The sequence below is a fragment of the Phaenicophaeus curvirostris genome, chromosome 21 (assembly GCF_032191515.1).
Source record: "Phaenicophaeus curvirostris isolate KB17595 chromosome 21, BPBGC_Pcur_1.0, whole genome shotgun sequence".
In the NCBI taxonomy this organism is placed as follows: domain Eukaryota; kingdom Metazoa; phylum Chordata; class Aves; order Cuculiformes; family Cuculidae; genus Phaenicophaeus; species Phaenicophaeus curvirostris.
This window is the reverse complement of record NC_091412.1, coordinates 10967092-10989778: the sequence shown is the minus strand read 5'-3', so window position 1 is coordinate 10989778 and position 22687 is coordinate 10967092. Positions and strand designations below refer to the sequence as shown.

The 22687-nt window shown below is 45.9% G+C and overlaps 2 protein-coding genes across 5 annotated transcripts in view; one reads left to right on the top strand and one right to left on the bottom strand.

Moving 5' to 3' along the window:
• Positions 1-782: 782 nt before the first annotated feature.
• On the top strand, positions 783-19095 carry YWHAE (tyrosine 3-monooxygenase/tryptophan 5-monooxygenase activation protein epsilon). 2 transcript variants are annotated; one of them, XM_069873720.1, is made up of 7 exons: positions 783-977; positions 8369-8568; positions 13980-14086; positions 14863-15069; positions 15287-15423; positions 16582-16628; positions 18175-19095. In XM_069873720.1, exons 1-6 carry the CDS (start codon positions 914-916, stop codon positions 16587-16589), a joined length of 723 nt encoding a protein of 240 aa, XP_069729821.1. In that variant the 5' UTR covers positions 783-913; the 3' UTR covers positions 16590-16628; positions 18175-19095. The 2 variants fall into 2 exon arrangements, with proteins under 2 accessions (XP_069729821.1, XP_069729820.1); XM_069873719.1 differs by lacking the exon at positions 16582-16628.
• A 1884-nt stretch (positions 19096-20979) lies between these two features.
• The window catches only part of MYO1C (myosin IC), a 49867-nt gene continuing 48159 nt past the window's right edge, over positions 20980-22687 (bottom strand). For all 3 annotated transcript variants that reach the window (XM_069874100.1, XM_069874098.1, XM_069874099.1), the window contains exons 29-32: positions 22437-22507; positions 21983-22080; positions 21655-21754; positions 20980-21148 (exon numbers count right to left, since the gene is read on the bottom strand). In XM_069874100.1, coding sequence (XP_069730201.1) covers positions 21122-21148; positions 21655-21754; positions 21983-22080; positions 22437-22507 — 296 coding nt within the window. In that variant the 3' untranslated portion in view covers positions 20980-21121. The remainder of the gene's footprint in view (positions 21149-21654; positions 21755-21982; positions 22081-22436; positions 22508-22687) is intronic.

Genomic DNA, 22687 nt, shown 5'->3' with positions numbered 1-22687 from the left:
CGGCGTGGCCTTCCCAGCCCTGCTCCTCGTGGCTGATGGAGGACGGGGTGACCTCGGCCACCTGGACCATGACTGGCTCCTCTTCAGCTGCTGTCGAGCAGCTCCCCCAGGTCCTTCTCCACCAGCACAAGCGCCTCCCTTGGGGGTGCGAGGTGCTCTGAGGGAGCCGCCACCCCCATCGCCCAGACGCCTCGCAGCAGCTCCGCAGGGGATGAGTAGTTCCTATTATAAAAAGTGAATTATTTTTGTTTAAGCTAAAATAGAAATAGATTTCATCTAAATAACTGTATTTTTTGAAAGTTAGGCAGAACGTCCCTCTGATAACGTGCTTCTTTATAGCGTGTTTTCTGTCAGACGGTGTTTTTTCCCCCACAGTTCATTCTTTGGAGATGGTGACGCGCTGTGTCAGGCCGATCTGGGAGGACCAGAGCTGTTTTTCCCTCTAATCCTCTCTTTGCAGCCTTTCCCCATCTCCAACGCCAGGCCAGGAGCCAGCTGCCCATCACCAAGAGTTGTGGCAGTTGTGAAGTGCAGAATAACATTGAAATTAGACCTTGGGGAGGAACAGAACGCGGATAAACGCCTGGGGGGGGGCTCATCCACAGGCCCGTGAGGGGGAGCCCCCGCCCGGCCGCCCCTGCCCGGCCCCGCTCCATCCCCGGCGCCGCGGGCCCCGGCCCCGCCCGTTGCCAAGGAGACGCCGTTGCCATGGGAGGCGGAGGAGGGAAAGGGGGGGGGGGGGGGCGCGGGGGCGCGTGCGCGCGCCACGCGGAAGTGCCCGGATGCAGGGGGAGGCGGTGCTGCCGCCATATTTGCCCCGAGAGCAGCGAGCTCGGAGCTGCTGAGGCCCCCCCAGACCCATCCGCTTCCATCCGCCCCGCGCAACCCCCGACGCCGCCCCCTCCTGCACGACATGGACGACCGGGAGGACCTCGTCTATCAGGCCAAGTTGGCCGAGCAGGCTGAGCGCTACGACGGTGAGCGGCGCCCGGGCGAGGCCGGGCGAGGCCGAGGGGAGCGGGAGGGAGGGAGCGGCCACAAAATGGCGGCCGCGCGGGGGGGACGGGGAGCGGGGGGGGGGCAGGCCCGGAGGGAGGGGGGCGCACACAAAATGGCGGCGGGGGCGCCCGGAGGCGGCGGGGGGCGCTGGGCACGGGGGGGCCGCGGGCGGCCGGGCGGCCGGGGCGGGGCCGGGGCGGCGGCGGCGCCGGGGGGAAAATGGCGGCGGCGAAGGGCGCGTCCCGGGGGTTGAGGGGGGGAAGGTAGGGGAGACGCCCCACAAAGGGACCCCGCTCCGCCGAACGGGGTGGGGGGGGCAGGGGCTGCGGGCGGCGCGGGGTCCCCCGGGGCGGGCGGCGCCGCCCCTCCGCTGCCGCCCCTCTGCGTCCCGCAGCCAGAGCTCTCGCCCCGGGGGGATCGGGGCCGTGGGGCCTCATGAAAGGACGTGCGCACCGTTCGCTGTGTGGCAGCGGTGATCGCAGATCGCTTTGCTTTTAACAGCGTTGCCTTTTTGTCCTTTTTCTCCCCTTTGAGACCCCCAGCTGGGCCTGATCGTTTCTGGGGAAAAAAATGGTAGAGGGGAGGGTCTGGCCGTCCTGGGTGGTGTCTCTCGCCCCTCAAAATGTCTGTCTTGCTACTGTTTCTTTAAACATTAAGGTTAGAAAAGACCTGTACGATCGTCCAGCCCAACCATCGGCCCAGCCCCACCGTGTGACTCCCTTCCATATAATAAAAAGGGCCTTTAATTTTCTCTATGACGCTGCTCCTCTGGGACTCCTACTTATGCCCTAAAACCTTACATTTATTCATTTAAAGTGAAATGAATACCCTTGTACATAAAAAGTGTGAATGCAATGCACTTCATTTAGAAATAGGAAGACACTCCACGTACTTTCTGTTCGTAATTTCCATGGACAACATGACCATGTTCTCACCAAAAGACATTTTTACTGGGTTCTGCGTAGAAAGCTGCTGAAAGCACTATTACAAGACATCTGGAAAATACATTGTTTGGGAGGAAAATAAAAACTACATCAAAAAAAGAAAGTCCCTTCTGTGAATGAACCTTCTCGTAGCAAAATGTGGTAAAACTAAGACTTGTGCTAAATGAGAGGAGTCAGTCTCCAGAATAACTATAAGGTCTTAACAGAAAAAAATGCCTTCACCCCAACGAAAAACCCCAAACAGATATGAGGGTATAACTTAATTGACTTGGGCAGAGGGAAGCATGCAGTTCCATATTTTACAGTGAGTGTGCAAGTTCTGCTGGGGCTTCTAGTGTTTTTTTTTTCAGTATCTTACTGCCTAGCCTAAAAGGCGTGAGATGGGAAGGCGTGTTTCCTTCCCCCTGACCCCCAGTCCCTATTCCAGCAGCATTCCTGGAGTTGGTTTGGCGAGCAGGGAGGGAAGGTGTTTCCACCTGGTCTGGATGAGTCAGTGCAACTGAAAGTGTTGGCTTTGGTCTGAGTGGAAACCAAAGTTGCATACTGGACCGACATCATGGGGGATTTGTCATCTTTGGGAGCTTTTGAGGTGTGCCTGTCCTTCTGGACTTTTCTTAAGTCAGCAATAAAGCTGTGCTTTAAAGTCATCATTCCCTGTCCCATTGCAGAGATCTGCAGTGCAAAAGCAGTCTGACTTCCTGCAATTAATAAAAATTGATCAGTAGGGTTTGCCTTGGTGCAGCATTGCTCTCGGTGGACTTTCTGTCCTGCCAGTGTTGTGAATGGTTGCAAAACAAGCTGGCTTGGTTGGACTCAGTGATCTCTTGGAGGTCTTTTCCAACCTTCATGATTCCTTGAAATGTGAAAGACTTCTTAGGCTACATCACATAATACATGGATGATGATGGGGCTGCTATCACTTAGCAGGGAGCACTGTGCTTAAAGTTGTTGTGTTTAAATCAGTGCTATGCTTTTTAGACTGCCCAGGTTTGTTGGAATCGAGTTGGGCAGACAGATTTGAGGTTCACCCTCTAATTCTGCTAGCTGTTCTGAATCCATCTTCATGTCCATGACCAGGAGGATGTACTGGAGATGGTGCTGTATCATTTAACTCTGTATTCTTGTTCAGCTGAAACAATTAAAACTATTGGCATTACTATTGGCAGATATTAAATGGTGTGATGGTAAGTACTGTCTGCAGATATCTTGGAATACAAATTTCTTGTGTAACTTGAATATGAGCTTAGAATGACAATTCTTTGTGTTTCATGTTAGGAGACTTTTAAGTTCTATCCCATCTTCTTTCTCCTTGAGACTTCAGGAGTGGTGGGCTGTTTGTTGTGTGCGTTTCATGGCTTTTTTAGCAGAGCTGAGGGTGGGCGTCCAGCTGTGGCCACTTTGGTGTTACCTGACCCACTTAGGGAGTTCACAGAGTCTTGGAAGCTGTACTGGTGAACTGCAGGGAATCTGGGTCTGTATCCTAAGCACGATGGCCCAGATTAAGGGGACAACTTTCTAGGTTCTTCTGCAGTGTAAGTAGCACTTAAGCCCTGATCCCTAGAAATATTAAGAGATTTGGGTGTTGAACTGCCTTCATGGATCTGCTTAGGCGTGTCATGACAGATCTCGAAATGCCAGGAAGCTTTGTCAGAAATGTTTGAAGAAACAGTAAGTGAGACTATTATTCATGGAGTGATACATACCATGCATTGTCTTTTTTACTGGAAAACAATTGGGGTAGGTAACATTGTGTTTATTTGTGAAATTACCTCACTAAAGTTTGAATTCTTTATGTCAAGAGAATGTGTTTATCAATGTTCCTGTAGACTGCTGCTGAATGTCAAAACTGATTCTTCATTGTGGGAGCAAAGTGTAACATCTTTATTGTAATCAGATGAGAAAGATGCTAGGACACAAGGTAGGGCATCAGCACATACTCTAATCAGCAACTTAGTACTACAGGCCTTGATCTATACGACTTCAGATTTACATACAGTGTGACTTAGATGAGGTGAAATGGGTTTGTGGTGGTTTTCCCCTCCCTTGCTCTGCCTATTCATTGTCTTAATTTCTGGGAATATAGTTGTTAGGTTCTTTTATGCTCATTTGCATAAAACTTGTGCCTTGTGGCAAGTGTGGCATGCTCTGCGTAGGGAGCTTAAGATAGGATTGTCAATCTTCAGTACCTCAGGTGTTGCACCCTGCTTTTGATTGCCTGGAATCTACGCAGGGGGCTTCAAGCACATGAAAAATGGTAAAAATTATGGTGTACACACCATAATTGCTGAGTTCATTTTATGTTTTCAGAAACCTAAGGTGCAGTGCTAGTGCTGCAAAGTGGGGTGAACTAATCTGGTAAGTCCCTGTTGAAAGAGGGGTGTCCTTTCTGGCCGGGCTGGATCTTAACGTTCACTTTGGTTCCAGTCTGACCCTTGGAGCCAGTTCAGTTCTCTAAATTATAAGCAGGATTTGTCCCCCCTTCCCCTCCCCCTTGTTTTCTGAGCTGATGACCTGAATCGGCCAGTTGAGAGGTCAAAGAAGAGTTGAACTGGCGTCACTGAGTGGGGATAGAGAGGAAGGCTGGCTGCTTGCAAGCTGCTGCGCAGGCTTGACCATCTCTTCAGTCTCACTTACCACATACAAGGTGTCTTAAGAGAATAGAAAAGACTAATGCAGGCAATGGAATAGCATGTTCAGAAGGAGAGTTCCTAATGTGTGGAAAGATGAGCCCTGCCTTCTCTTGGCTTGCTTTTGGAGCTAATGACTATAGTGAATGCGATGGTGCACGTGGCCAGGTGGAGGCCTGCAGTTCTAGGGAAGATGAATCTGTGGGCATTAATCTTCAGTTACAGTCATCACTTCATGAAGAAAATATGCTAGCCCCTATTTCTTCAGCTTTTCTTTTGTCTTTGTGTTTGTTCTTAGCTGTCTGCTGCTGTGGTTAAGTTAGTATGTACTCTTTGCTTCCATTTTTCTGGATCACTTGCAGGTGTCATCCTGCTTCTTAGCACAATTACTGTGATGCCACTGGTGAGCTTTCTCCATTCCAAACGCCTCAGTCTCACATTCATACCCTGCTTGGTGTCTTTCAACCAAGTGTTTATCCACGTGAGGAATTCCCTTCCTATATCCCATGGTAGTCGAGTTCGTTAAAGAACCTTGGGTGAGGGGCCTTGTCACATGCCTTTGGGAATCCAGACAGGCTCTTCCTTGTCCACGTGCTTGACTCATTCAAAGTGTCGCAGCTTTGTGAGGCATTACTCGTGGTTGCAAGCAGCCATGCTCCACAGTGTAATGTTTACACATATACCCGCTCACTGGGGTTTTTTATACAATTCCTGTTAACTTTACCTCTTGTGGGTGTTATGTTAATGGGGCTGTCCTTCCTCTTGAGAGTCTGTTGGAACCCTTCATAACAATTGGCATAATATTCCTTACTTTGTGTTTGCTGTTGGTACTGAAGTCTTAACTGAGAGGTTATACACAACAGTGTAGGATCACAGGCTTTATTTTGAGTTGTTCATCACCTTTTGTTCATACCAAAAGTACAAGACTAGTACTTGTACTGAGTCTTGTCTGTGTGCTGGTCATGGTGCACAATCTTATGTAGTGAACACACATGGGAAGACTTGTTCTTTCTGCTGTGTTCTTTGCATCTTTACATCACACTGCATGATTTTTTTCAGCTTTTAGCTCTTGAAATGCTGAAATAGATACTGAGCGGTAACTTAGAAGCTTGAAGATCTTAGTTTGCTTGACTCCTTTCAGATAAAGGGAATAGAAAGGATTACACTTAAAACACAACTTTGAAGTGCTGTGCTTCTGCTACTGTTAACTTCGTAGTATTTGAGAATGTCACCTTCTGGCTTTTCTGAAGGTTCATTCTGATTTGAGCCTTCAGTATGATGACCATTGAGTACTTAAAGTTTCTCATCTTTGTCTGGTGAAGAGATGTTCATTATTCTGGGACCTGGTGAGTTTCTTTCTCAGCTGTGTCCTCTGTACAAGGTCTGTGGATTGGACTCTAGTCCGTGGCTATCAAACATGCACTTCTCTACACTGTAAACTTCCCCATTGCTTTGTAGCTCAGAGAAAGACATAATCTTTGTCTTTCATATTAAAACAAAAAAAAAATGAATCCCAGCCCATGTTCCAGACAATTTTGTGAGTCTTTTGTAGGTACCACTAGGCGTAGTGCTTGGACAGGCAAGGATTCTCCAAATCCTTGGTGCTTTACACGCTGTGTGTGTCGTACTGCTGCTGCTCTGTATCGCAGGGGATGGAGATGAGTCAGCAATGTTTGCAATGAGAGGAGCCGAGCATCTTAATCATGGTAGTAGAATGTAGGAACTAATAACGCCCATGCCCTTTTTCAATGATTTTGTCGAATCTTAGGCAGTTGTGTTGATCCTCAGCCTTTTTTCCCATAAGAATATACAAGTGTTAATACCTCATAGCCAAAAGTCTTATTTTTTTGTGATATTTCTTACAACAACCAACAGCAAATGTCTAGGGAAGGATATAAATCTAGGCCAAGCATGGCATTCTCCAGAATATTCCCCTACTCTTCCATACTCTTACGTTTTTATGATTTCCTGCTCTGATGGTGGCATGATCTGGCAGTAGCGTAATAGTGACAGCCACACTCAACTGGAAGACTGGAACTTAACCATTTAAACTGCATCTGTCTTTCTGAAGCATAATGCTGCTTTTTCCACAATGCAGTAGAAGCGTCTCCAAATTGTGTATGCAGGGAGCTGTCATTACTGCAGTGATGCTTCTTACTGAAATAGAATTGCAGATTTGCTGTTTGTCTGGAATGGTCTGTGAGCTTTTCGCCTCCTTGTGGAGTCTTCCAGGTAGGTAAAGCTGTGCTTAGAATATAAAATGCTTGTTCTTTTGGCAAGCGTATATGGGTTTGTGTTTGTATAGAAATAGGTTTCTATATAGAACACACAGATATGCTGTCCTCTTGATTTTGTAGTGCCCAAGCTCTTAAGTTTATTCATTACTTGCCTTCATCCAGAGGCAGGAGTTGTGTAGAAGTGCTGTAGTACATCCCGTAGTCCTGCCAGGAAAAAGATCGAGCCTGAGATGTCTCATTGCTGAAATAGCTTCTGCCTGTTAGGATTGCCAGTTTTTCCCCCGCGTGCCGAAACTCACAATTAAGCTTCATGAGTTCCCCATCGCTTGTGCTGCCAGGACAGAGGAGAATGTGAGGAGGTGAAATGATGGGGGAGGGATGATGAGTGGGCAAGGTAACTAGGCCACAGAGCAGAGAGGCATCATTTAAAGGGAGACACAGCCTGGTCACAGCATTGTACTGCTGGCAGAGGCTCACTGTGATGTTCTGGTGCCCCTCTGCCTGGCAGCTGGCTAGGAAACAGTTGTCCTGTTGAGTTGATGGGATAGTTGGGGCTTGGTCTCGTTGGTTAGTAATCTTATTTGCAGTCTGTGGGATTCCCACCAGTTCTGGAAGCTGAAAGGTAAGTGGTGAATGAACCAAAGCACTGCATGGCAGGACAAACCTGTGATTCCCAGGTGCTAGGCTCTCATTCAGCGTACATTCAACACTTTCTGCTTTTATTTTTCTAATGGGTGACAAGCAGTCAGGATGTGGTTGAGTAATGAAAGGATTCTAACCTTCCTTAAGAAGTTCTAGCATTTGCTTCTGCTTGCACATAGGAAAGCTATATTTAGTAGTGATTTTTTTTCACTTCAGATTTAGAAGTCCTTTTCAAAAGGTTTAAACTATAAATATAAATTAATTTCTATTTTGTGTGTTACTTTTCAGTGTAAAGAACTGGTTGGTTTGGGTAGGTAGGGCTGCTCAGGTTGACTTAATTACTTCTCCAGGCACCTAATTTTTCTTCTGTGGTTCCTCTTGGAACTTTGACTGTTTCCCTAATAGCAGTGCTCTCACAGCTCTACATCTGTTCAAAGCTGGATTTTATTATTTTGTTAGTTACCCCATTACATCTCAGGTGACAAATCAGTGGAGCATTCTGTAATTCTTCATTTTCTTCTTACTGCTCTGAAAGGCAGTTTATGTTTGCACGTGTTTTTCTCACTGCCTTTTCTGAGGGATTTTGAAGCACTCGCATTCCTGTAGGACTGTACTGATAATAATTTTCCACTGTTAAAAGCTTGCTTTTTTGTTTGTCTCTTAAAAAAAACAAAATCAAAACCAATAAAATAGTTTTTTTGGGATTCTTGTCAAATGCATTTAAAAGAACATCAGACACTTCCTTTGTGCACATGCTCATTGATTTCTTTGGAACGCTTTGGTATGAAAGCGAGGAATAACAGTGTATGAAAGGAGGACGGAGCCTATTTTCCTAAGCTGTTATTAATTTACACTTTCTGTTGAATGATTTGAAAGATCCTTTAGCAATGAGAATAACTATCTGACCTTCTCCTCCTAGAAATGGTTGAATCAATGAAGAAAGTGGCTGGAATGGATGTGGAGTTGACAGTGGAAGAAAGAAACCTGCTTTCTGTTGCGTATAAAAATGTGATTGGAGCCAGAAGAGCTTCTTGGAGAATAATCAGCAGCATTGAACAGAAAGAAGAAAACAAAGGTGGAGAAGATAAGTTAAAAATGATTCGGGAATATCGGCAAATGGTAAGATGTTGTTGGTATTACGACATGATGCCACTTAAAAGTCCAGTTTTGTTACCCTTGGCATAAATAGCCCTGCTAGCGTAGACTGCCTGCGGCGTGGTGACCTGTGATAGTGACAGTATTGAAAGGATGAAGTTTGTTCCTTGTCTGGAGAATAAATGTACTTGTTGAAGGGGGGAGGTTGGGTAATAGAGTTGTAGGAGAAGGGGATGGCTTTTCTTCCAGTGTATCTGCTTAGTATTGAACTCTGCTGGCACTTTGCTTCCTTCCCCCTTGCTCAGGCTGCACGTGCTCAGGAGGTTTTATTCTTTCCCCTTCCAGCTGAATTACACAAGCAACTTTTTTTTTTTTTTTTTTTTTCAAAGATTAGCCATGTCAAAAGAGGTGTTTGGCTGTTAAGCTCCTGCTGCTGCTCAGGGTTGCTTTGGATCTTACAGGCTTTAACACCGGATGCTCTTGCAGTCTGTCCTGCAGAGCTCAAAATGCCAATGGTTAGTTGAAATGGCAGCGGGGAAGCATCTTCAGTGTTCATCTTGGCATAAAGACAGGCAGTGTAAAGCCAAACGGCCACTTTCTTTGACTCCTTTACCTTGACTTTTCTCTCTGTGGTGGCCAATATACATTGGCTTTGGTTTGCTCCTTTTTCCCCCAGATGAAAGCTTTGCAGGAGTCGTGTAAACTAAGTGCTCAGCAGTTGAGTGACCGTGAGGAATAGTTGACTACTCAGTCTTGTATGGAGCTGTTTTTAGCTCAGATAGCCTCTGCCTATGTTGATGTGAGTGCTGAGAGAGGCAGCATCTAATTGCTAAAATGTAGATTTTTAACTTTTTTCTGTCCCTAAGGTGGTCAGTCATGATGGTAGCAGTTAAGCAATCAATTTATTTAAAGCACTCCTGGGGATGGGGGACATTAAGATATCATGGTCATCCTGGTGGTGAATCGTGTGTATAACAACCTCTAGGGCCTTGTTATTTTTCCCTCTTGAGAGGGGAAAAATTGATGCACATAACTTCATGTTGAGTCTAGTCAGTGTGTGCAGCTTTGCCTAAAATGGAGAACTTGGAGCAAGCTTTGACTTCGATCAGTAAGGGCTAATGAAACCTTCAGCTGGAACAGCAAGTTGTTGTTCCCTCTTTCCCGCCTTCCTTAAATGATGGTTTAGCTTGGAGCAGGCATGCTCCCGTGCTGTTTAAATCCCTCACATTTCTGCAGAGGCTTCATCCTCATTATCTGGGGACAAGTGCTTCCACATGGCTCACATCTTCACTTCCAGAGAAACAGTGCAGTCTGTTATATCACCTGGCACCGATTCATATACCACCAATAGAAATGATGTTGGCTTGGAAACGTTCTCCCAGGAATGGCTCTGGACTACTTTCTAGTGACTCATGGGTTTTCAGTTGCTCCCTGGAATTGTTCAAGTTGGGAGTTTCTAATTTTGTGCTGGCATGCTGATTGGGTGAAGCTCTGCCAGTTTCATACAGTCCCAAATAGCATTTCTTGATGGGTGTCTAAGAGAACGCATAAAAGAAGACAGTAGCTGGCTGATTGTTTAAATTCGTCTTACATTGTGTACTTCTAGTTCTTCTTGCACAATGTTTTGTGGGCAGTTGCTACCTTCTGCCAGACATCCTTTAATAGTGAAAATGCTTTCTTGTTGGTTTTGAAAGGACTGCAAAAAAGGTGTTGTGCATCTCCGTTTGAAAGAGAGCAAGACCAGTGTGCAGGAAATAGGTGTGTGTGGTCCTTGGGGCGTCTGCCTGTTGAGAGAGAGGTAGGCTACGCGGCGCGCAGTGACCTGCCAACAGTGTCTTCAGCTGAGAAATCCTTAAAGGGAGCAGCATTGCAGTTGCATTGGGTGGAAGAGTTGTGGCGAAAGGTAAAGTAGTTCCATACTGTAGAAAGACCAGGTGTGTCTGGTCGGCTCTGGCTGGAGTTTTTGAAGAGGCTTGTCTGCAGCTGAAGACCAAGTCCTGTTTGTAGATGTTGGGAGACTTACTGTGGGTTAGAACCTGCTAGAGGAGAGTGTAGATGGGTTTGGTGAGATAGCGTGGGAGCGGTGGGGGCCTGAAGAACATATTGCGAAGGTTTGGATGATGTTTGTCACTGGTGCAGTAGCGTAGCTGCCCTGTTGCTTTGCTCAGTGCCTCTCTGAAGAAACAAGGCCCTGTGCAGGCTCACCGAGCTCAGGTTCTTATGCTCACCTTGTCAACAAGTACTCACTATTGCAGTGTCTTTCAGAGTGAGTTCAGTGGTTTTGGGAGACCATTCCCAGCCTTGATTGAAAGGCTGAAGAAAAGCAAAGCCAAAACCACTGTATGGGGACTGACAGGCCAAGTTTAAAGGGAGTGGGAGAGAACCAGCATCTTTCTTGCCTGCTTCCAGAACTAGGGACCACCTGGCTCAGCTGGTGAGTTCAGTTCCATTTGAAATGGGACTGGTGGTTTATGTGAAAGTAATAATTTGACAGTTTTGGTCTACATCGGTATTTATTATAATTTACAAGTGGCTGTTAAGTGTTTGGAGTTTGAGCCCCTCGCCAGTATGTCTTGGGGCAGAACTCGAGGGATGATGTGGTGTCTGAGGCACACGCTAGGCAATACTGAGGAGTGATGGGGGATGCCGGGTTGTGCTTTTATCCCAGCCACTTAAGATAAATGTAGCAAAACACAGGTAGCCATGGGGGAAAATGCCACTTAACTCACTTCCTTCGTAGACAGGCCGCTTTTCTGCAGCCTTGGATATGCAGAAGTAGAGCCCCTGGCTTTCTCATTTGACTGCATCTCTGTAAATGAGAACACACTTGCATTCTTCATCCTAGAGAGGGTGAAATGCTGTATGCCTTGTGGTAAAATCAAACCCCTAATAGCACAGGGCAAGTGTTCACCTTCCTCTTACTGGTATGTATTTGTGGTGTGTGAAAATGTGTGTTTCTAGTGCTTTGACTTGCAACTTGGGTTGGATTCTGGGGCTGCTGCAAGGCTTTTTTTTCTTCTGCCTCTATTCTTAAGAAGGGTTTGGCTCTGAATTGGCATAAATATGAGTGCTCTGTCTCTGTCTGTCTTGGGAAGGAAGGGAGGTTACAGGCTTTAGCAACCATTTCTTACTGTTCTAGTTTCATATTGCACCTCAGTTGTGAGGTGCAGCTATTTTGGGGGCTACCTATTAAAACAGGTCAAAGAACTAGTACAGTTGCTTCTAATAAGTTTCCTTATTTAGATCACTGTGTGGTTTGTGAGCTTCTGTATCTGCAGAGCTAAGAACACAGCCTGGAATCTGATTTAAGCCATCACTACCACTAAAATAAAGAGGCAGGGTGGATTGTGGGGGCTTCTATGCATCCACCAGGGCGGGCAGGCTTTCCTTGTGATCAGAGCCTGTAGTACCATGTGTCGTATTTAGAGCTGGAATGGTGATAGACCCTCATCCCACCTTTTCTGAATGCTCTGAGCAGGCTTAGCGTGGGCTCCTGTGCTGGTTTGCTGTTTTGCAGAGCTTTTTGAGCTGCTCTGTCTGGAACAGATCCTTTTTGTAAAGGAGCTTTTAGGGTTTTGTTGTGGCTTTTTTTTTGTGTGTGTCATTCTTAATCAACTTGATCAGTATTAAATCTTTTAAAACTAAGCTTGGTCAGGCCATTTACACTCTTCTGGACAGCAGCTGATCTCTGATAACGTGTGTGACTGATCCTTTAAGCAAAGCTGAAACAGGTCTTTCTGAGATGAAATAGAAGTTTGTACATGTATGGCTCTTCAACAAAAGAGGATTAGAAACTGATTTAATTCTTTGCAGTTTTGCTGAAGATCTCTGCAAAAGAAGTCATTGAAAAAGAGGATCAAGAGGAAAGAAGTTTGCAGGAACTGACTGCTGGCCAAAGGTTTTATAGCTTTTGTAGCCCAAGAATACATTAAATAAATTCTTCTCCAGGGACCGTATTTCAGCAACTTCCTTAAGTGTTTATCACATAACTTCAAGTACAGCACCTAACCCTTCCTCTGAACATTAGGTCCTTCTGACATTGGTCATCTATGAAATCTGCTATAGATTAATTTCTCTAAAGGAACTTCTGCAAATCTGTGGAGTCATTTTGAACAAATTGGTATGTGTATTTATGTGACAATTTAACACACATTTTGGATCTAGAACATCTTTTGAGGCAATATGTTGGTTACACACCCAAATAGTTGGGGAGCTATGTGTGATAAAAATATTACAAGGCAAGTAAAATGCTTAAATATAGAACTAGAGGGAACTGCATGAATGGGAGGATGGGAATTGGTAGCTGGCCTGCTCATGTACTCCATGACGTGCCGTTCCTGATAGTTTGTTGAAACTGATGTTGATGCTTTTGCTTGAAAACCATCATAGTTCATAAAAGTAGCTTGAGCCAGAGTAGCTAGGAAGGGTTCTGCAGGGTGCTCACAGAACGGCAGTACCTCATTGTCTGCATTTAATGAACCACTCCTGCTGTGGATTGTGCAGGATGCCCAGATCAAGTCTGGTTTTGCCCAACCAGTGTGATCTTGAAAGACAGGTTTTGGCTTTTTTGGGTATGCTTAGTTTCTTTGCTTTTGGGTGTGAAACTTCTGTGGTAAAACCCAGCCTCATAGACTGTGCTTTGTAGTCTAAATTAGCAAAAAATAAAGGTGATGTGACTGTGTTCAATTTTGACTTGTAAAATCCAGTGCCTGTTTTTAAGCAAGGCTTTAATAAATCGGTTTTCTTTTGCTACAGATCTCCATGTTAGTCTTTTGATTTCTGCTTTTGTTTGAGTTACTGCTCTTTGCCTTTTTTGCCTGCTTCTGAAGTCTGTGTCTGCTGGTGTTAATTTTCCTTTCATAGCTGACCATTGTGTGTGTGTCACATCTTTGTTTTGTTCTGTTAAACCATGACTGTTGTCTTAAGCCTCTTCTGTTAGAGCCTTGCTTTGCAAGTAGCCACTAGAAATTTGTTCTGAAGGTGCCATTTAACTTTGGGAAGTAATGATGTTTAGTGGATTTTATTAATTACCTTCACGTTGTTCCCTTCCCCTTTACCCCTTAGGGCAACCTTCCAGCATCAGAAATGTAGGGAATTAGGAGTTGTGCAAGCCTTGCAGTGAGAAATTATATCCTGCCACTAATTTAATGCAACTGGCTATCAAGGTGTCTTGCTGGGAATTTTTAATTCCACTACTCAATTACTCATTTCATCATACGTCAGCACTTGCCTCTTGTGTGTGTCAGCTCAGTACCTAGAACAGTTGCTTAACGCAACTATGATGCAGCAGAATTGTGTTTTCTTCTGTTCTCTCCCCTCTTTGGATTTTTATGATGCTGCCTGTTTGATATTTGGATATTTGTGAGATAGCTCTTAGTCTGATGTGCTGACCTCACCTCCTATCTTCATTTTGGGTTTGTTTTTTGTTTTAATAGGTTGAGACCGAACTGAAGTTAATCTGTTGTGACATTCTGGATGTACTGGACAAACACCTCATTCCAGCGGCTAACACTGGCGAGTCCAAGGTTTTCTATTACAAAATGTAAGTATCTTCTGAGTCAAGGGCCTCCGGCTGTACCTGAACTAGAGACAGAAATAAAGTAGCTGTGCACATGTGGTCTGTCCAGTCACCCACAGTAACTTTCTAGAGGGCAGTTCCACTGTGTTTGGACACCTTTGAGGTGTTAGTGTCCTGATCCTGTGGTTTTGGATAGGTGTTGTTTCGAAAAAGGTCATGAGAACTTAACATTATCCATTGTACAGCTTTTACATGTAAGAACTTTAATTCTTTAATTGAGGTAATAATGGTGGAAATTGCTTCCCTGCTTCATTATGTTTTTGCAAGGGCTGTTTGCTCCTCATAGAGAAGAAGACTAGATAGGCAGCTAATGATAATGTTTTCCAGAATGTATTATCACGTGAAACTTGGCCTTGGGGTGTGTTGCTGTAGTTGCTAGTTCTATACATATTTTGTACTTTGGGAAGCACAGGTTACATCTTGAAACAGTCAAGAGTAGCTGGATTAACCATATCCTTCAGATCAAAATCCTGTCTAGATGAGATGCAGTTGTCTTTCTGGTAGTGGAGGAGGTGATGTTATGATTGTCTGTACTAATGCAAAAAAGTCAGCGAACCCAAACTTTTTCCTGCCTGATGATTTAAAACTCACTCGGGTACTGCTGTGCTGTTGTCTAGACAGTAATTCAGCAGCAGTCTTCCGTGTGCGAATACATAAACATCAGGTTCAGTACTAAGCTGTTAATTTTGTGGCTGGTGGGAAGACAAGGCTGACTGACTTGTTGCTGTTTCTGTTTTCAGGAAGGGGGACTACCATAGGTATCTGGCCGAGTTTGCCACAGGGAATGACAGGAAGGAGGCTGCAGAGAATAGCTTGGTGGCTTATAAAGCTGCTAGTGATATCGCAATGACAGAACTCCCACCAACACATCCCATCCGCTTAGGACTTGCGCTCAACTTCTCTGTATTCTACTATGAAATTCTTAATTCTCCTGATCGTGCCTGCAGGTATGTGGTGGCTGGGAAGATGGGTAGTTACGTAAATACCGAACAAGCCAGAAAGGGTTGCTACCTCTATAATTGCTTTTCTTCAATGGGAACACCAGGCGCCAGTAGTTGGAGACTTGCTCTGTTTGAAGTCAGTTCGTTGGAAAGGTTTTTTGCTAAGTTCTTCTGGATTCTGCTTAGCAACATAGGTTAATTCTGATTTGTTCTGTGTTTACAGGTTGGCAAAAGCAGCTTTTGATGATGCTATTGCAGAACTGGATACACTGAGTGAAGAAAGCTATAAGGACTCTACACTTATCATGCAGTTGTTACGTGATAATCTGACACTATGGACTTCAGACATGCAGGGTGATGGTGAGTAAATGCTGCTCTAAAGTGCTGCGACCCTGATCTCTGCCCAGAAAACAGAGCACGAAAATGTAGATGGTTTGGTGTTGTACTTCTGTCTTTCCTTATAAGTGATCTTCTTGAACTGCTGTCCTTTCTTAACCCTGGATAAGTTGATAGGGGTGACACTCGTTGACTCTGAGAAGCCTCTCAGCTCTCACTTGAAGGAAGGAGATGTGGAATTATTAACATTGATTGATAGTTACTTTTTTCCTTCCCCCTCAGGCTGTTCAGTCACCTGTGATTATTTTAAAAGCAGTGACTTCATTTAACTGTGCTTTCCTTTCTTATGGCTTGTTGAAATGGGCATCATTCCAACCAGCCACGAATTTCCAGTGCAGGAGGAAGTATTGCAAATGATCTAGTTCCTCTTTTTGTCAGGTCACTCAGCATTTCTTTTGGCATTTCAGTGCCATCATGTGAGTCACTTCACCTTACAGTAGTTTGCGTATCTCTTGCTCTTTCTGTGAAGAGTAGAGGAAAAAGGAAAGGAATTTTGTAAAATAATTTGTTACTGGGAAAAAAAAAGTGTGGGGAAATTGATTTGCTGTTAGAGATGTTTGAAGCACTTTCTTCAATACTGCTATTGCCAGAGCAGACACTGAGTGTATCCCCTGGCAGCCCATGAGGGTGGGACAGTGATAATTCTGTTCACTGACCGCTGGCAGTTGTGAATACACTTTCTCCTCTTGCACTTTCACATACCATACTAGGTATAAATTAGCTTTTTTGAGTTATGCCTTTTATTGGTGCCGAATTAAATACTCTATAGAAAGATTAAACTCGCATTTTCTACTGCAAAAACTGTCCTGGAGAGACAAGTGAAAAGAGCTGGCCACCTCTGTAATGTGGAAGGAGAAAGTGAGGCCTGTTTTAAAGTATGTTGGGTTTGAAACAACATTCAGAAAAAGCTTGTTTATTTGCATTAAGCTTTTGCCTGTTTTGATCTCAGTGCGGGCTGTAGGGAATGACTTTCTAAAACCAGGTGTTCCTCAGCTTCTGTGCTTTACCATCTCATTTACTGTACCTCTTAACCATCCTGTAGATGAGCTGTTTAGTTTATTTTCACATTTGTAATGTCGTCTTCATATGATTCCTGTTTTCCCCTTCTTTCCTGCTGTTTAGATTCCTAAAGGAAAGTCCAACTGTTCATTTCCTAAACACTCTACTTTGTAAGTCTTTGTCATGGCTTAATGAACTTTGCAGCGTCAGTTTTCTTCCGATCACTAATTGTGCTTGCCTCTCTCACTCCTGCTGCTGATAAATGGCTTGAATCTCAGACTCCATTCCAGAGCTAAGCAATCTTCTATCAGTCTGTGACCTGTTATCCCTGCCCAGGTGCAGCGCGCTTGACTAAGATCCAAAGTAACTTACACGTTTGGGAATTGAGCTGCATACCTGAATAGATATTAAGAATATTTGGGCATGAAAAGTACTTTCACAGTTGCCTGGTACAGGAGTATTTGCTTAAGTGCGTTGGCTGGAGCATGCTCAGATCGTCTCTTGATCATCTCCCTGGGTTAGGGCCTCTGCTTTCATCTCTTAAATAATCTGTGGTGTAGTTTTAAATGTAGTCTTATTGTTGAATGTCAGGTGTCTTGTGTTCTAGGCGGCCACCTCTTCCAAAATCTGCCTTGTGTTGTTCTGCTGATAATCCTGCATCTGGACATGCTCTGAGCAGGCTCTGACTCTGCTGGGAGTCATTGGTCTCATTTGATTGGATTTTATTGCAGCCCCTTTGATGGGTGGTTTTTGTTTCTTGCCCTTAAGAGCTTGCCATCCCACACGGTTACGGATAATTGTAGAGAAAACATTTCTCAGCTTCTCTTACCAATTTAGTCGCGCGTGTGTTACGGCATGAGCTGAAGTACACAAAACTCTTGGTGTTGCAGTAGAAGTGGGACAGAGGTGTGCAGAGGCGTTGCATGCATCTCACTTGGGGCAGCTGAGTGAAACTGCACACTGACTGCAGGGTCGTTCTGGGTGGACTGTCATTGCACTGCATGTCGCAGCTGGGTTGGATAGGTCCCAGTGGGCAGCTTTGCAAGAGAAATTAATTTAAACCAAAGCATTTTCCTTGAATAACCTTAGGCTTAGGGTTTCTTGTTGTGTTGGACTGGAAGTAGGGATACCTATTCATGCTCCTTTTGGTACCTTTAATAATACATGCCATCAGTGTTATTTTATAAAACAGGCTGCACGACTTCACTCCTGTCGCTTTGAGTGGATTTGGGTAGAAGAAAGTTCAGTTTCTGTGCACTGTTCTGGTCTCATTTCTGTAGCTAGTGAAGAGATGGCCTTAGTGCGCTCTTGAGTAGAGATGAGGCTTTGGGGAAGGTACATTCTGACCTACAGCCATTCTGGTGACTTCTGTCTCGGCTGTTCATCTCCTGGCCAACAGGACTGGTCCCGTGCACAGCCTCACGTTTGGGAAGGGCTCGTTTGTTGTTTGTCCTTAGGACAGAGAACGTCTGCTAACGTCCTGCACTCCAGTTCCCTCTGAAATGTGACTGAGGTGATGATTACAAGGCTTAACTTCCATGGGAACGCTTCACTCCAGGACTGGCTGTTACGAGTGCGTGTGTGCCATTTACGCAAGCGTGGGAGTGAGCGTGTGTGCTTGCATGAAACTATTTATTAATCTCTAGATGCCTGTTAAGCCATCCTGCAGGTCTCGTTCTTAAAAGTTAACGTCTTTACTTTTAAACACTTCCGTAGGTGAAGAACAGAATAAAGAAGCGCTGCAGGATGTGGAAGATGAAAACCAGTGAGACACAAAGGCCAACAAGAGAACCCATCTCTGACCACCCTTCCCCCTCCCCACAAAACCCCTCAGTGTCACTCTGAGAACCACCAAATCTGACTTTTACATTGGGTCTCAGAATTTAGGTTCCTGCCCTGTTGGGTTTCTTTATTTTTATTTTTTTTTACACAGTTTAAAAGTTCTTAAAGGCAAGAGTGAATTTCTGTGGATTTTACTGGTGCCAGCTTTTAGGTTCTTTAAGACACTAACAGGACTGCGTAAGGCTCTTTCAGCATTACTGTATTGTCTCCTGCCAGAGGTGGCCGGGTTGCCCTTCGCGGTGGATGCTGCACCTGAAGGCCGTTTAGACTTGTAGGGGAAGAGATTCGTGACGGTGAGGTAGTGCGCATGTGGTGGCATTTTTCTTTTTTTATAACTGTTTAAACCGAATTTTATACCAATGTTTAAACTTAATTGGATGTTTAGATTGAAGTTACAGGTTGCATTGGGACATTTATTGTAGTGGTTTTACTGTATAAAAAACAAGTTTCCAAACTGCTGAAACGTTGCTGAAAATCATGGTGCTGGTAACAGTTCAACAATCCGTGGCTGCTCATTCTTGCCTGTTCTTTACTTTTCCTCAAAGCAGGTTAGCATTGAAGGTGGCATTGATAAGCCTGCATGCGTGTTCAATATTTTTTCTTTCTCCCTCCCCTTTCCCCATCTCCCTTCGCTCGCTCAACCTCTTTTGTTCAGTATGTGTAACTTGAAGCTAATTTGTACTACTGGATATCTGACTGGAGCCACAGATACAGAATCTGTATTGTTCTTACTGAAACACAGCATGGAATTAACATTAAACTTAAATAAAACAAACCTAAATTAAAAATGCCAAATATCACTATGACTTTCTTTTATACTTTGGTTATTTCAGGAAGAATAACTTCACTTTGTTGCTTGTAATAGGAACATTTGGAGAGAGAGAGGCAGAGAGAAAGCGAAGTAAAAGCATTGTCCTTCAGAAAGGAGGTAAAGTGAGATCGTAAGTAGTACATCCTCCTGGCAGACAGCCTGCTTTGCCGCTGGAGGAGCCAGCAGCTCTTCCGCACTCTGTTCAGTGCAGAACACCTTTCCCTTACGGCACTCCTCCTCCAGTCTGGTTGTGTGGACAGAGAGAAGGGCAGCACCTTTGTCCCCCCTCCTCAGCTGGTGTCCCAGACGTGTCTGTCTAGGAACACTGCTCCCCACTCTGCTCCTTGTATCTCGCAGTATTTGAGCCGCTCTCCCTGCGGACAGGTTGGTCCCAAGCACCGGAGTGATTCTGTAGGGCTGTGAGATGTATCGGGGGAGGATGAAATGTGATGAAACAAATTCTATGATGCAGGCAAGGTGTGGGTTTTCTGTAAAAATTTATTTAGCATAGTCTTGAAGAGATTATATCATAGCGCATACAGCATCGTATGGTCCGTACACTCCAGCATACAGGGGTGCAGGGCCGGCCACAGCGTACGCAGCCTTCCAGGCCGGGGCAGCGTTTGGTAACTGCAGCGTGTCAGACACCAAAGTGGGGACTGATCCGATCCTGCGGGAGTGGCAGCGTGTTTGGTTATGGTTTATGTGGGGCTTGCTGTAACTGTTGCTGTGTTCTAAGGCAAGTCGAGTGCAAAATGCACTGTTTGAGGTCTGGGACTTGGTGCTTTGCAGTCAGCAGCGTTTGACACCTCGCTGCCCGCCCTGTGGCCATGTGGTTGTTAATGAAGGTGCTCAGTGCTGGCCGCTGCAAGGCAGGCCCAGACCAGTTAGTGCTCAAAAACCACATGGCTTGGAGCAGGGTTGGAATTGGGGTGGAGCGATGCAGCTCATGGGGGAAGGTGCTTCCATGCAAGGGAGCTGTCAGCAGCGCTCAGAACGAGCCATCTCTCCCCCTTTAAGGCAGTGGCGAGAGGCACTCCCCTAAACCGTGTGGAGCCTTCTTGTGGGAACTCAAACTTCCAGTTATAGCTGAAAATAAGAGGAAGAAGCTCTGAACTGGGGGGACGGGGCAGCGGTGACTCCCCAGGCAGGCACAAGGTGGCCAGGCCTGTGGCCAAGGGCTACGGGTTTCAGTTCTAGCCTAGAGTGGCAGAGAGGTGGGAAGCTCTGGCAGGTTTGGTTGGCTGTGTGGGTATGAAAAAGTTCCTGCAGTATAAAAATATCCCTATTGAGCAAGAAATGGGGCAGGTGACTTCAAAAAAAAAAGGTAAGAGTCTCTGGATCCAGATCAATAAAGCAGTTACATGGTGGGTTGCTCAGGTTAATAATACCTTAAAATACATTAAAATGAGTGAACCAAAAGCAACAAAAGATCCAAATCTAAAACATAAACGTTTCCACGTCAACTCTGTTTCTTGTAGTGCATCTCTCATACTCAGCTATAAAGTATTTACAGGTTTTACTCATTTACACAATATGGCTTTAATATAATTGTAACACAAAGCATCAAAACCTCTCCGAGCAAAATTCTTCATAAAACATTCTTTCTGAATATAAAGTTTGGCATCTCAGTGATTTGGCTGGCGAAGCAGCAGAGTTCTTTGTGTTCCGCTTGTGCTCTTGTGATGATGACGAGCACAAAGTTTGGTCATTCCCACTGGGGCTTGTGCTCCAGCAGAGCTCCCGCTCCTCAGCCGAACGGTCCGTGAGCCACGGCTGCAGACGTTGGACCCGGGGGGTGGCCACTAAGGTAAGAAGAGAAGGCCTCTCGGAGCGTTCATGTTAAGACAAGCAAGATGTAGTTTGTGGGTTTTCTGAAAAGTGCAGGTCTTTGGTAACAATAAAACGAGCGAAGCGAGGAAGGAGGGGGGTTTGCTGGGACCAACGTCCAGCCCATTCTCTAGGGCCAGTCGGGTGGAGGAAAAGGTCCTGTCAGGGTGGCACCTTTTATCATCGGGAATTCAAGCGAGGAGCAACCTGCAGGAGACCACGGACAAGGGAGAAAGTGTTGAAAACAAAGAGACCACAACAATTTTGGCTCCTCAACATCTTTCAAGGGCAAGAGAGAACGCTGTGTGGAACGAAGCTGTTACTGCAGTGAAGCCTGCTTGGCTCTGGAGCTGGAAACCGCAGCAGATCCTGGCAGCGCAGTCGGAGGAGGCCCCTGAACCCCCTGAACCACCCCTGCCCAGCACAGAGGTACAAGAGTTTGCTGAGGAGAGAGGGGAAAAACTGGAAAAGCCGCCTTGGGGATGGTTTGAGAAAAACTCTCTAAAGAGAGACTTGGTGAGGGGAAAGGAAAGTGATGCAATCAGAGGGAGGCTGCAGCCTCTCCTGCCTGCAGGAAGAGAAGCACGATGCCAGCTCCAGCAGGGGAGAGGCCGGCAGGGCAGGGCATTCCGCGAGGAAGTCGCGCAGCAGGGGCGGCTGCTGCAGGGTCAGTTTAATTCCCAGCTGTGGGTCTGTGACCCCGCGGGACTCACCACTGTTAGATGGCCGTTCTTGGCTTTGGCTATGAGCAGTTCTGAGCCCGAGATAAAGTCAATGATGCCTTCTTTGCCTTGCCCCACCGTGAACTTGATGCTGCAAAACAAAGGTAAGAACAGCTTTGATGAGTGTGAGCTCTCCTCTGGCTCGGTTTTACCCTCTGTACTGATGGCTGCGATAGCTCAGCTTGTTAAGGAAAAGGAGCCTCAGCTAAGATGTACTTAGCACGTTTCGATGTTTTATAGGCATGTTTGTTGCACTTGAAAGCTGCAGCAGAGCTCAGAAAACCAAGGCAGCCCCTGCGAGGGGCTTGGCTTCACTCACCTGCCCTGGTTGATGTTGACGTTGTTGATTTTGCCTGCCTGCAAGGCGGTTTTGGTTAGCGTCTCAATCACGTGGTCGCTTTGAAGGACAACATCTCCCTGGCAGGGAAAAGAAACGGTGGGTTAGGATCACGGCTCTGCAGGGCCAGAAGCCCAGAACTGCTGATACTGACGGAGACAGAACAGTCCCCAGAGGTTGGCACGGTGAAACACTTCTCCGTGGGGATCCCTGTGACAGTTAATTTACTGCTGAGGGACCAGTAATGGGGAGAACAGCACCAATCCTGTTTGTGAACCCCAGCTCTGCACAAACACACACTAGTAAAATGCTGCTCAGAGCGGGTGTGGAGTTTGTTCCACACGCGTTGCCATGTGTGCCCTCCCTCCCGCTGCTCTTTGTGCCTTTAAAACTCATCCAAGAGGTGACTGGAGAAACACTGGATGCGTCCCACTACCTTCTGCTTGTTGTCCTCGCAGCGCACGTGCAGCACAAACAAGTTATCGCTCAGGCTGCTGACGGAGATGCCTGAAACAGAGAACAGCCCCGTGACTCCCGTCCGCGTTCCAGAGCCGCCCCGGGAAGGCAGCGACGGCCCCGGTGCCCCCAGGGACCCCGGCAGATAGTTCCACTCTTACCCAGGACAGAGACAAGCTGGCCCTTTATTATTCCTCACTATTCTTGTAACTGACGTCAACCTCCGCCTTG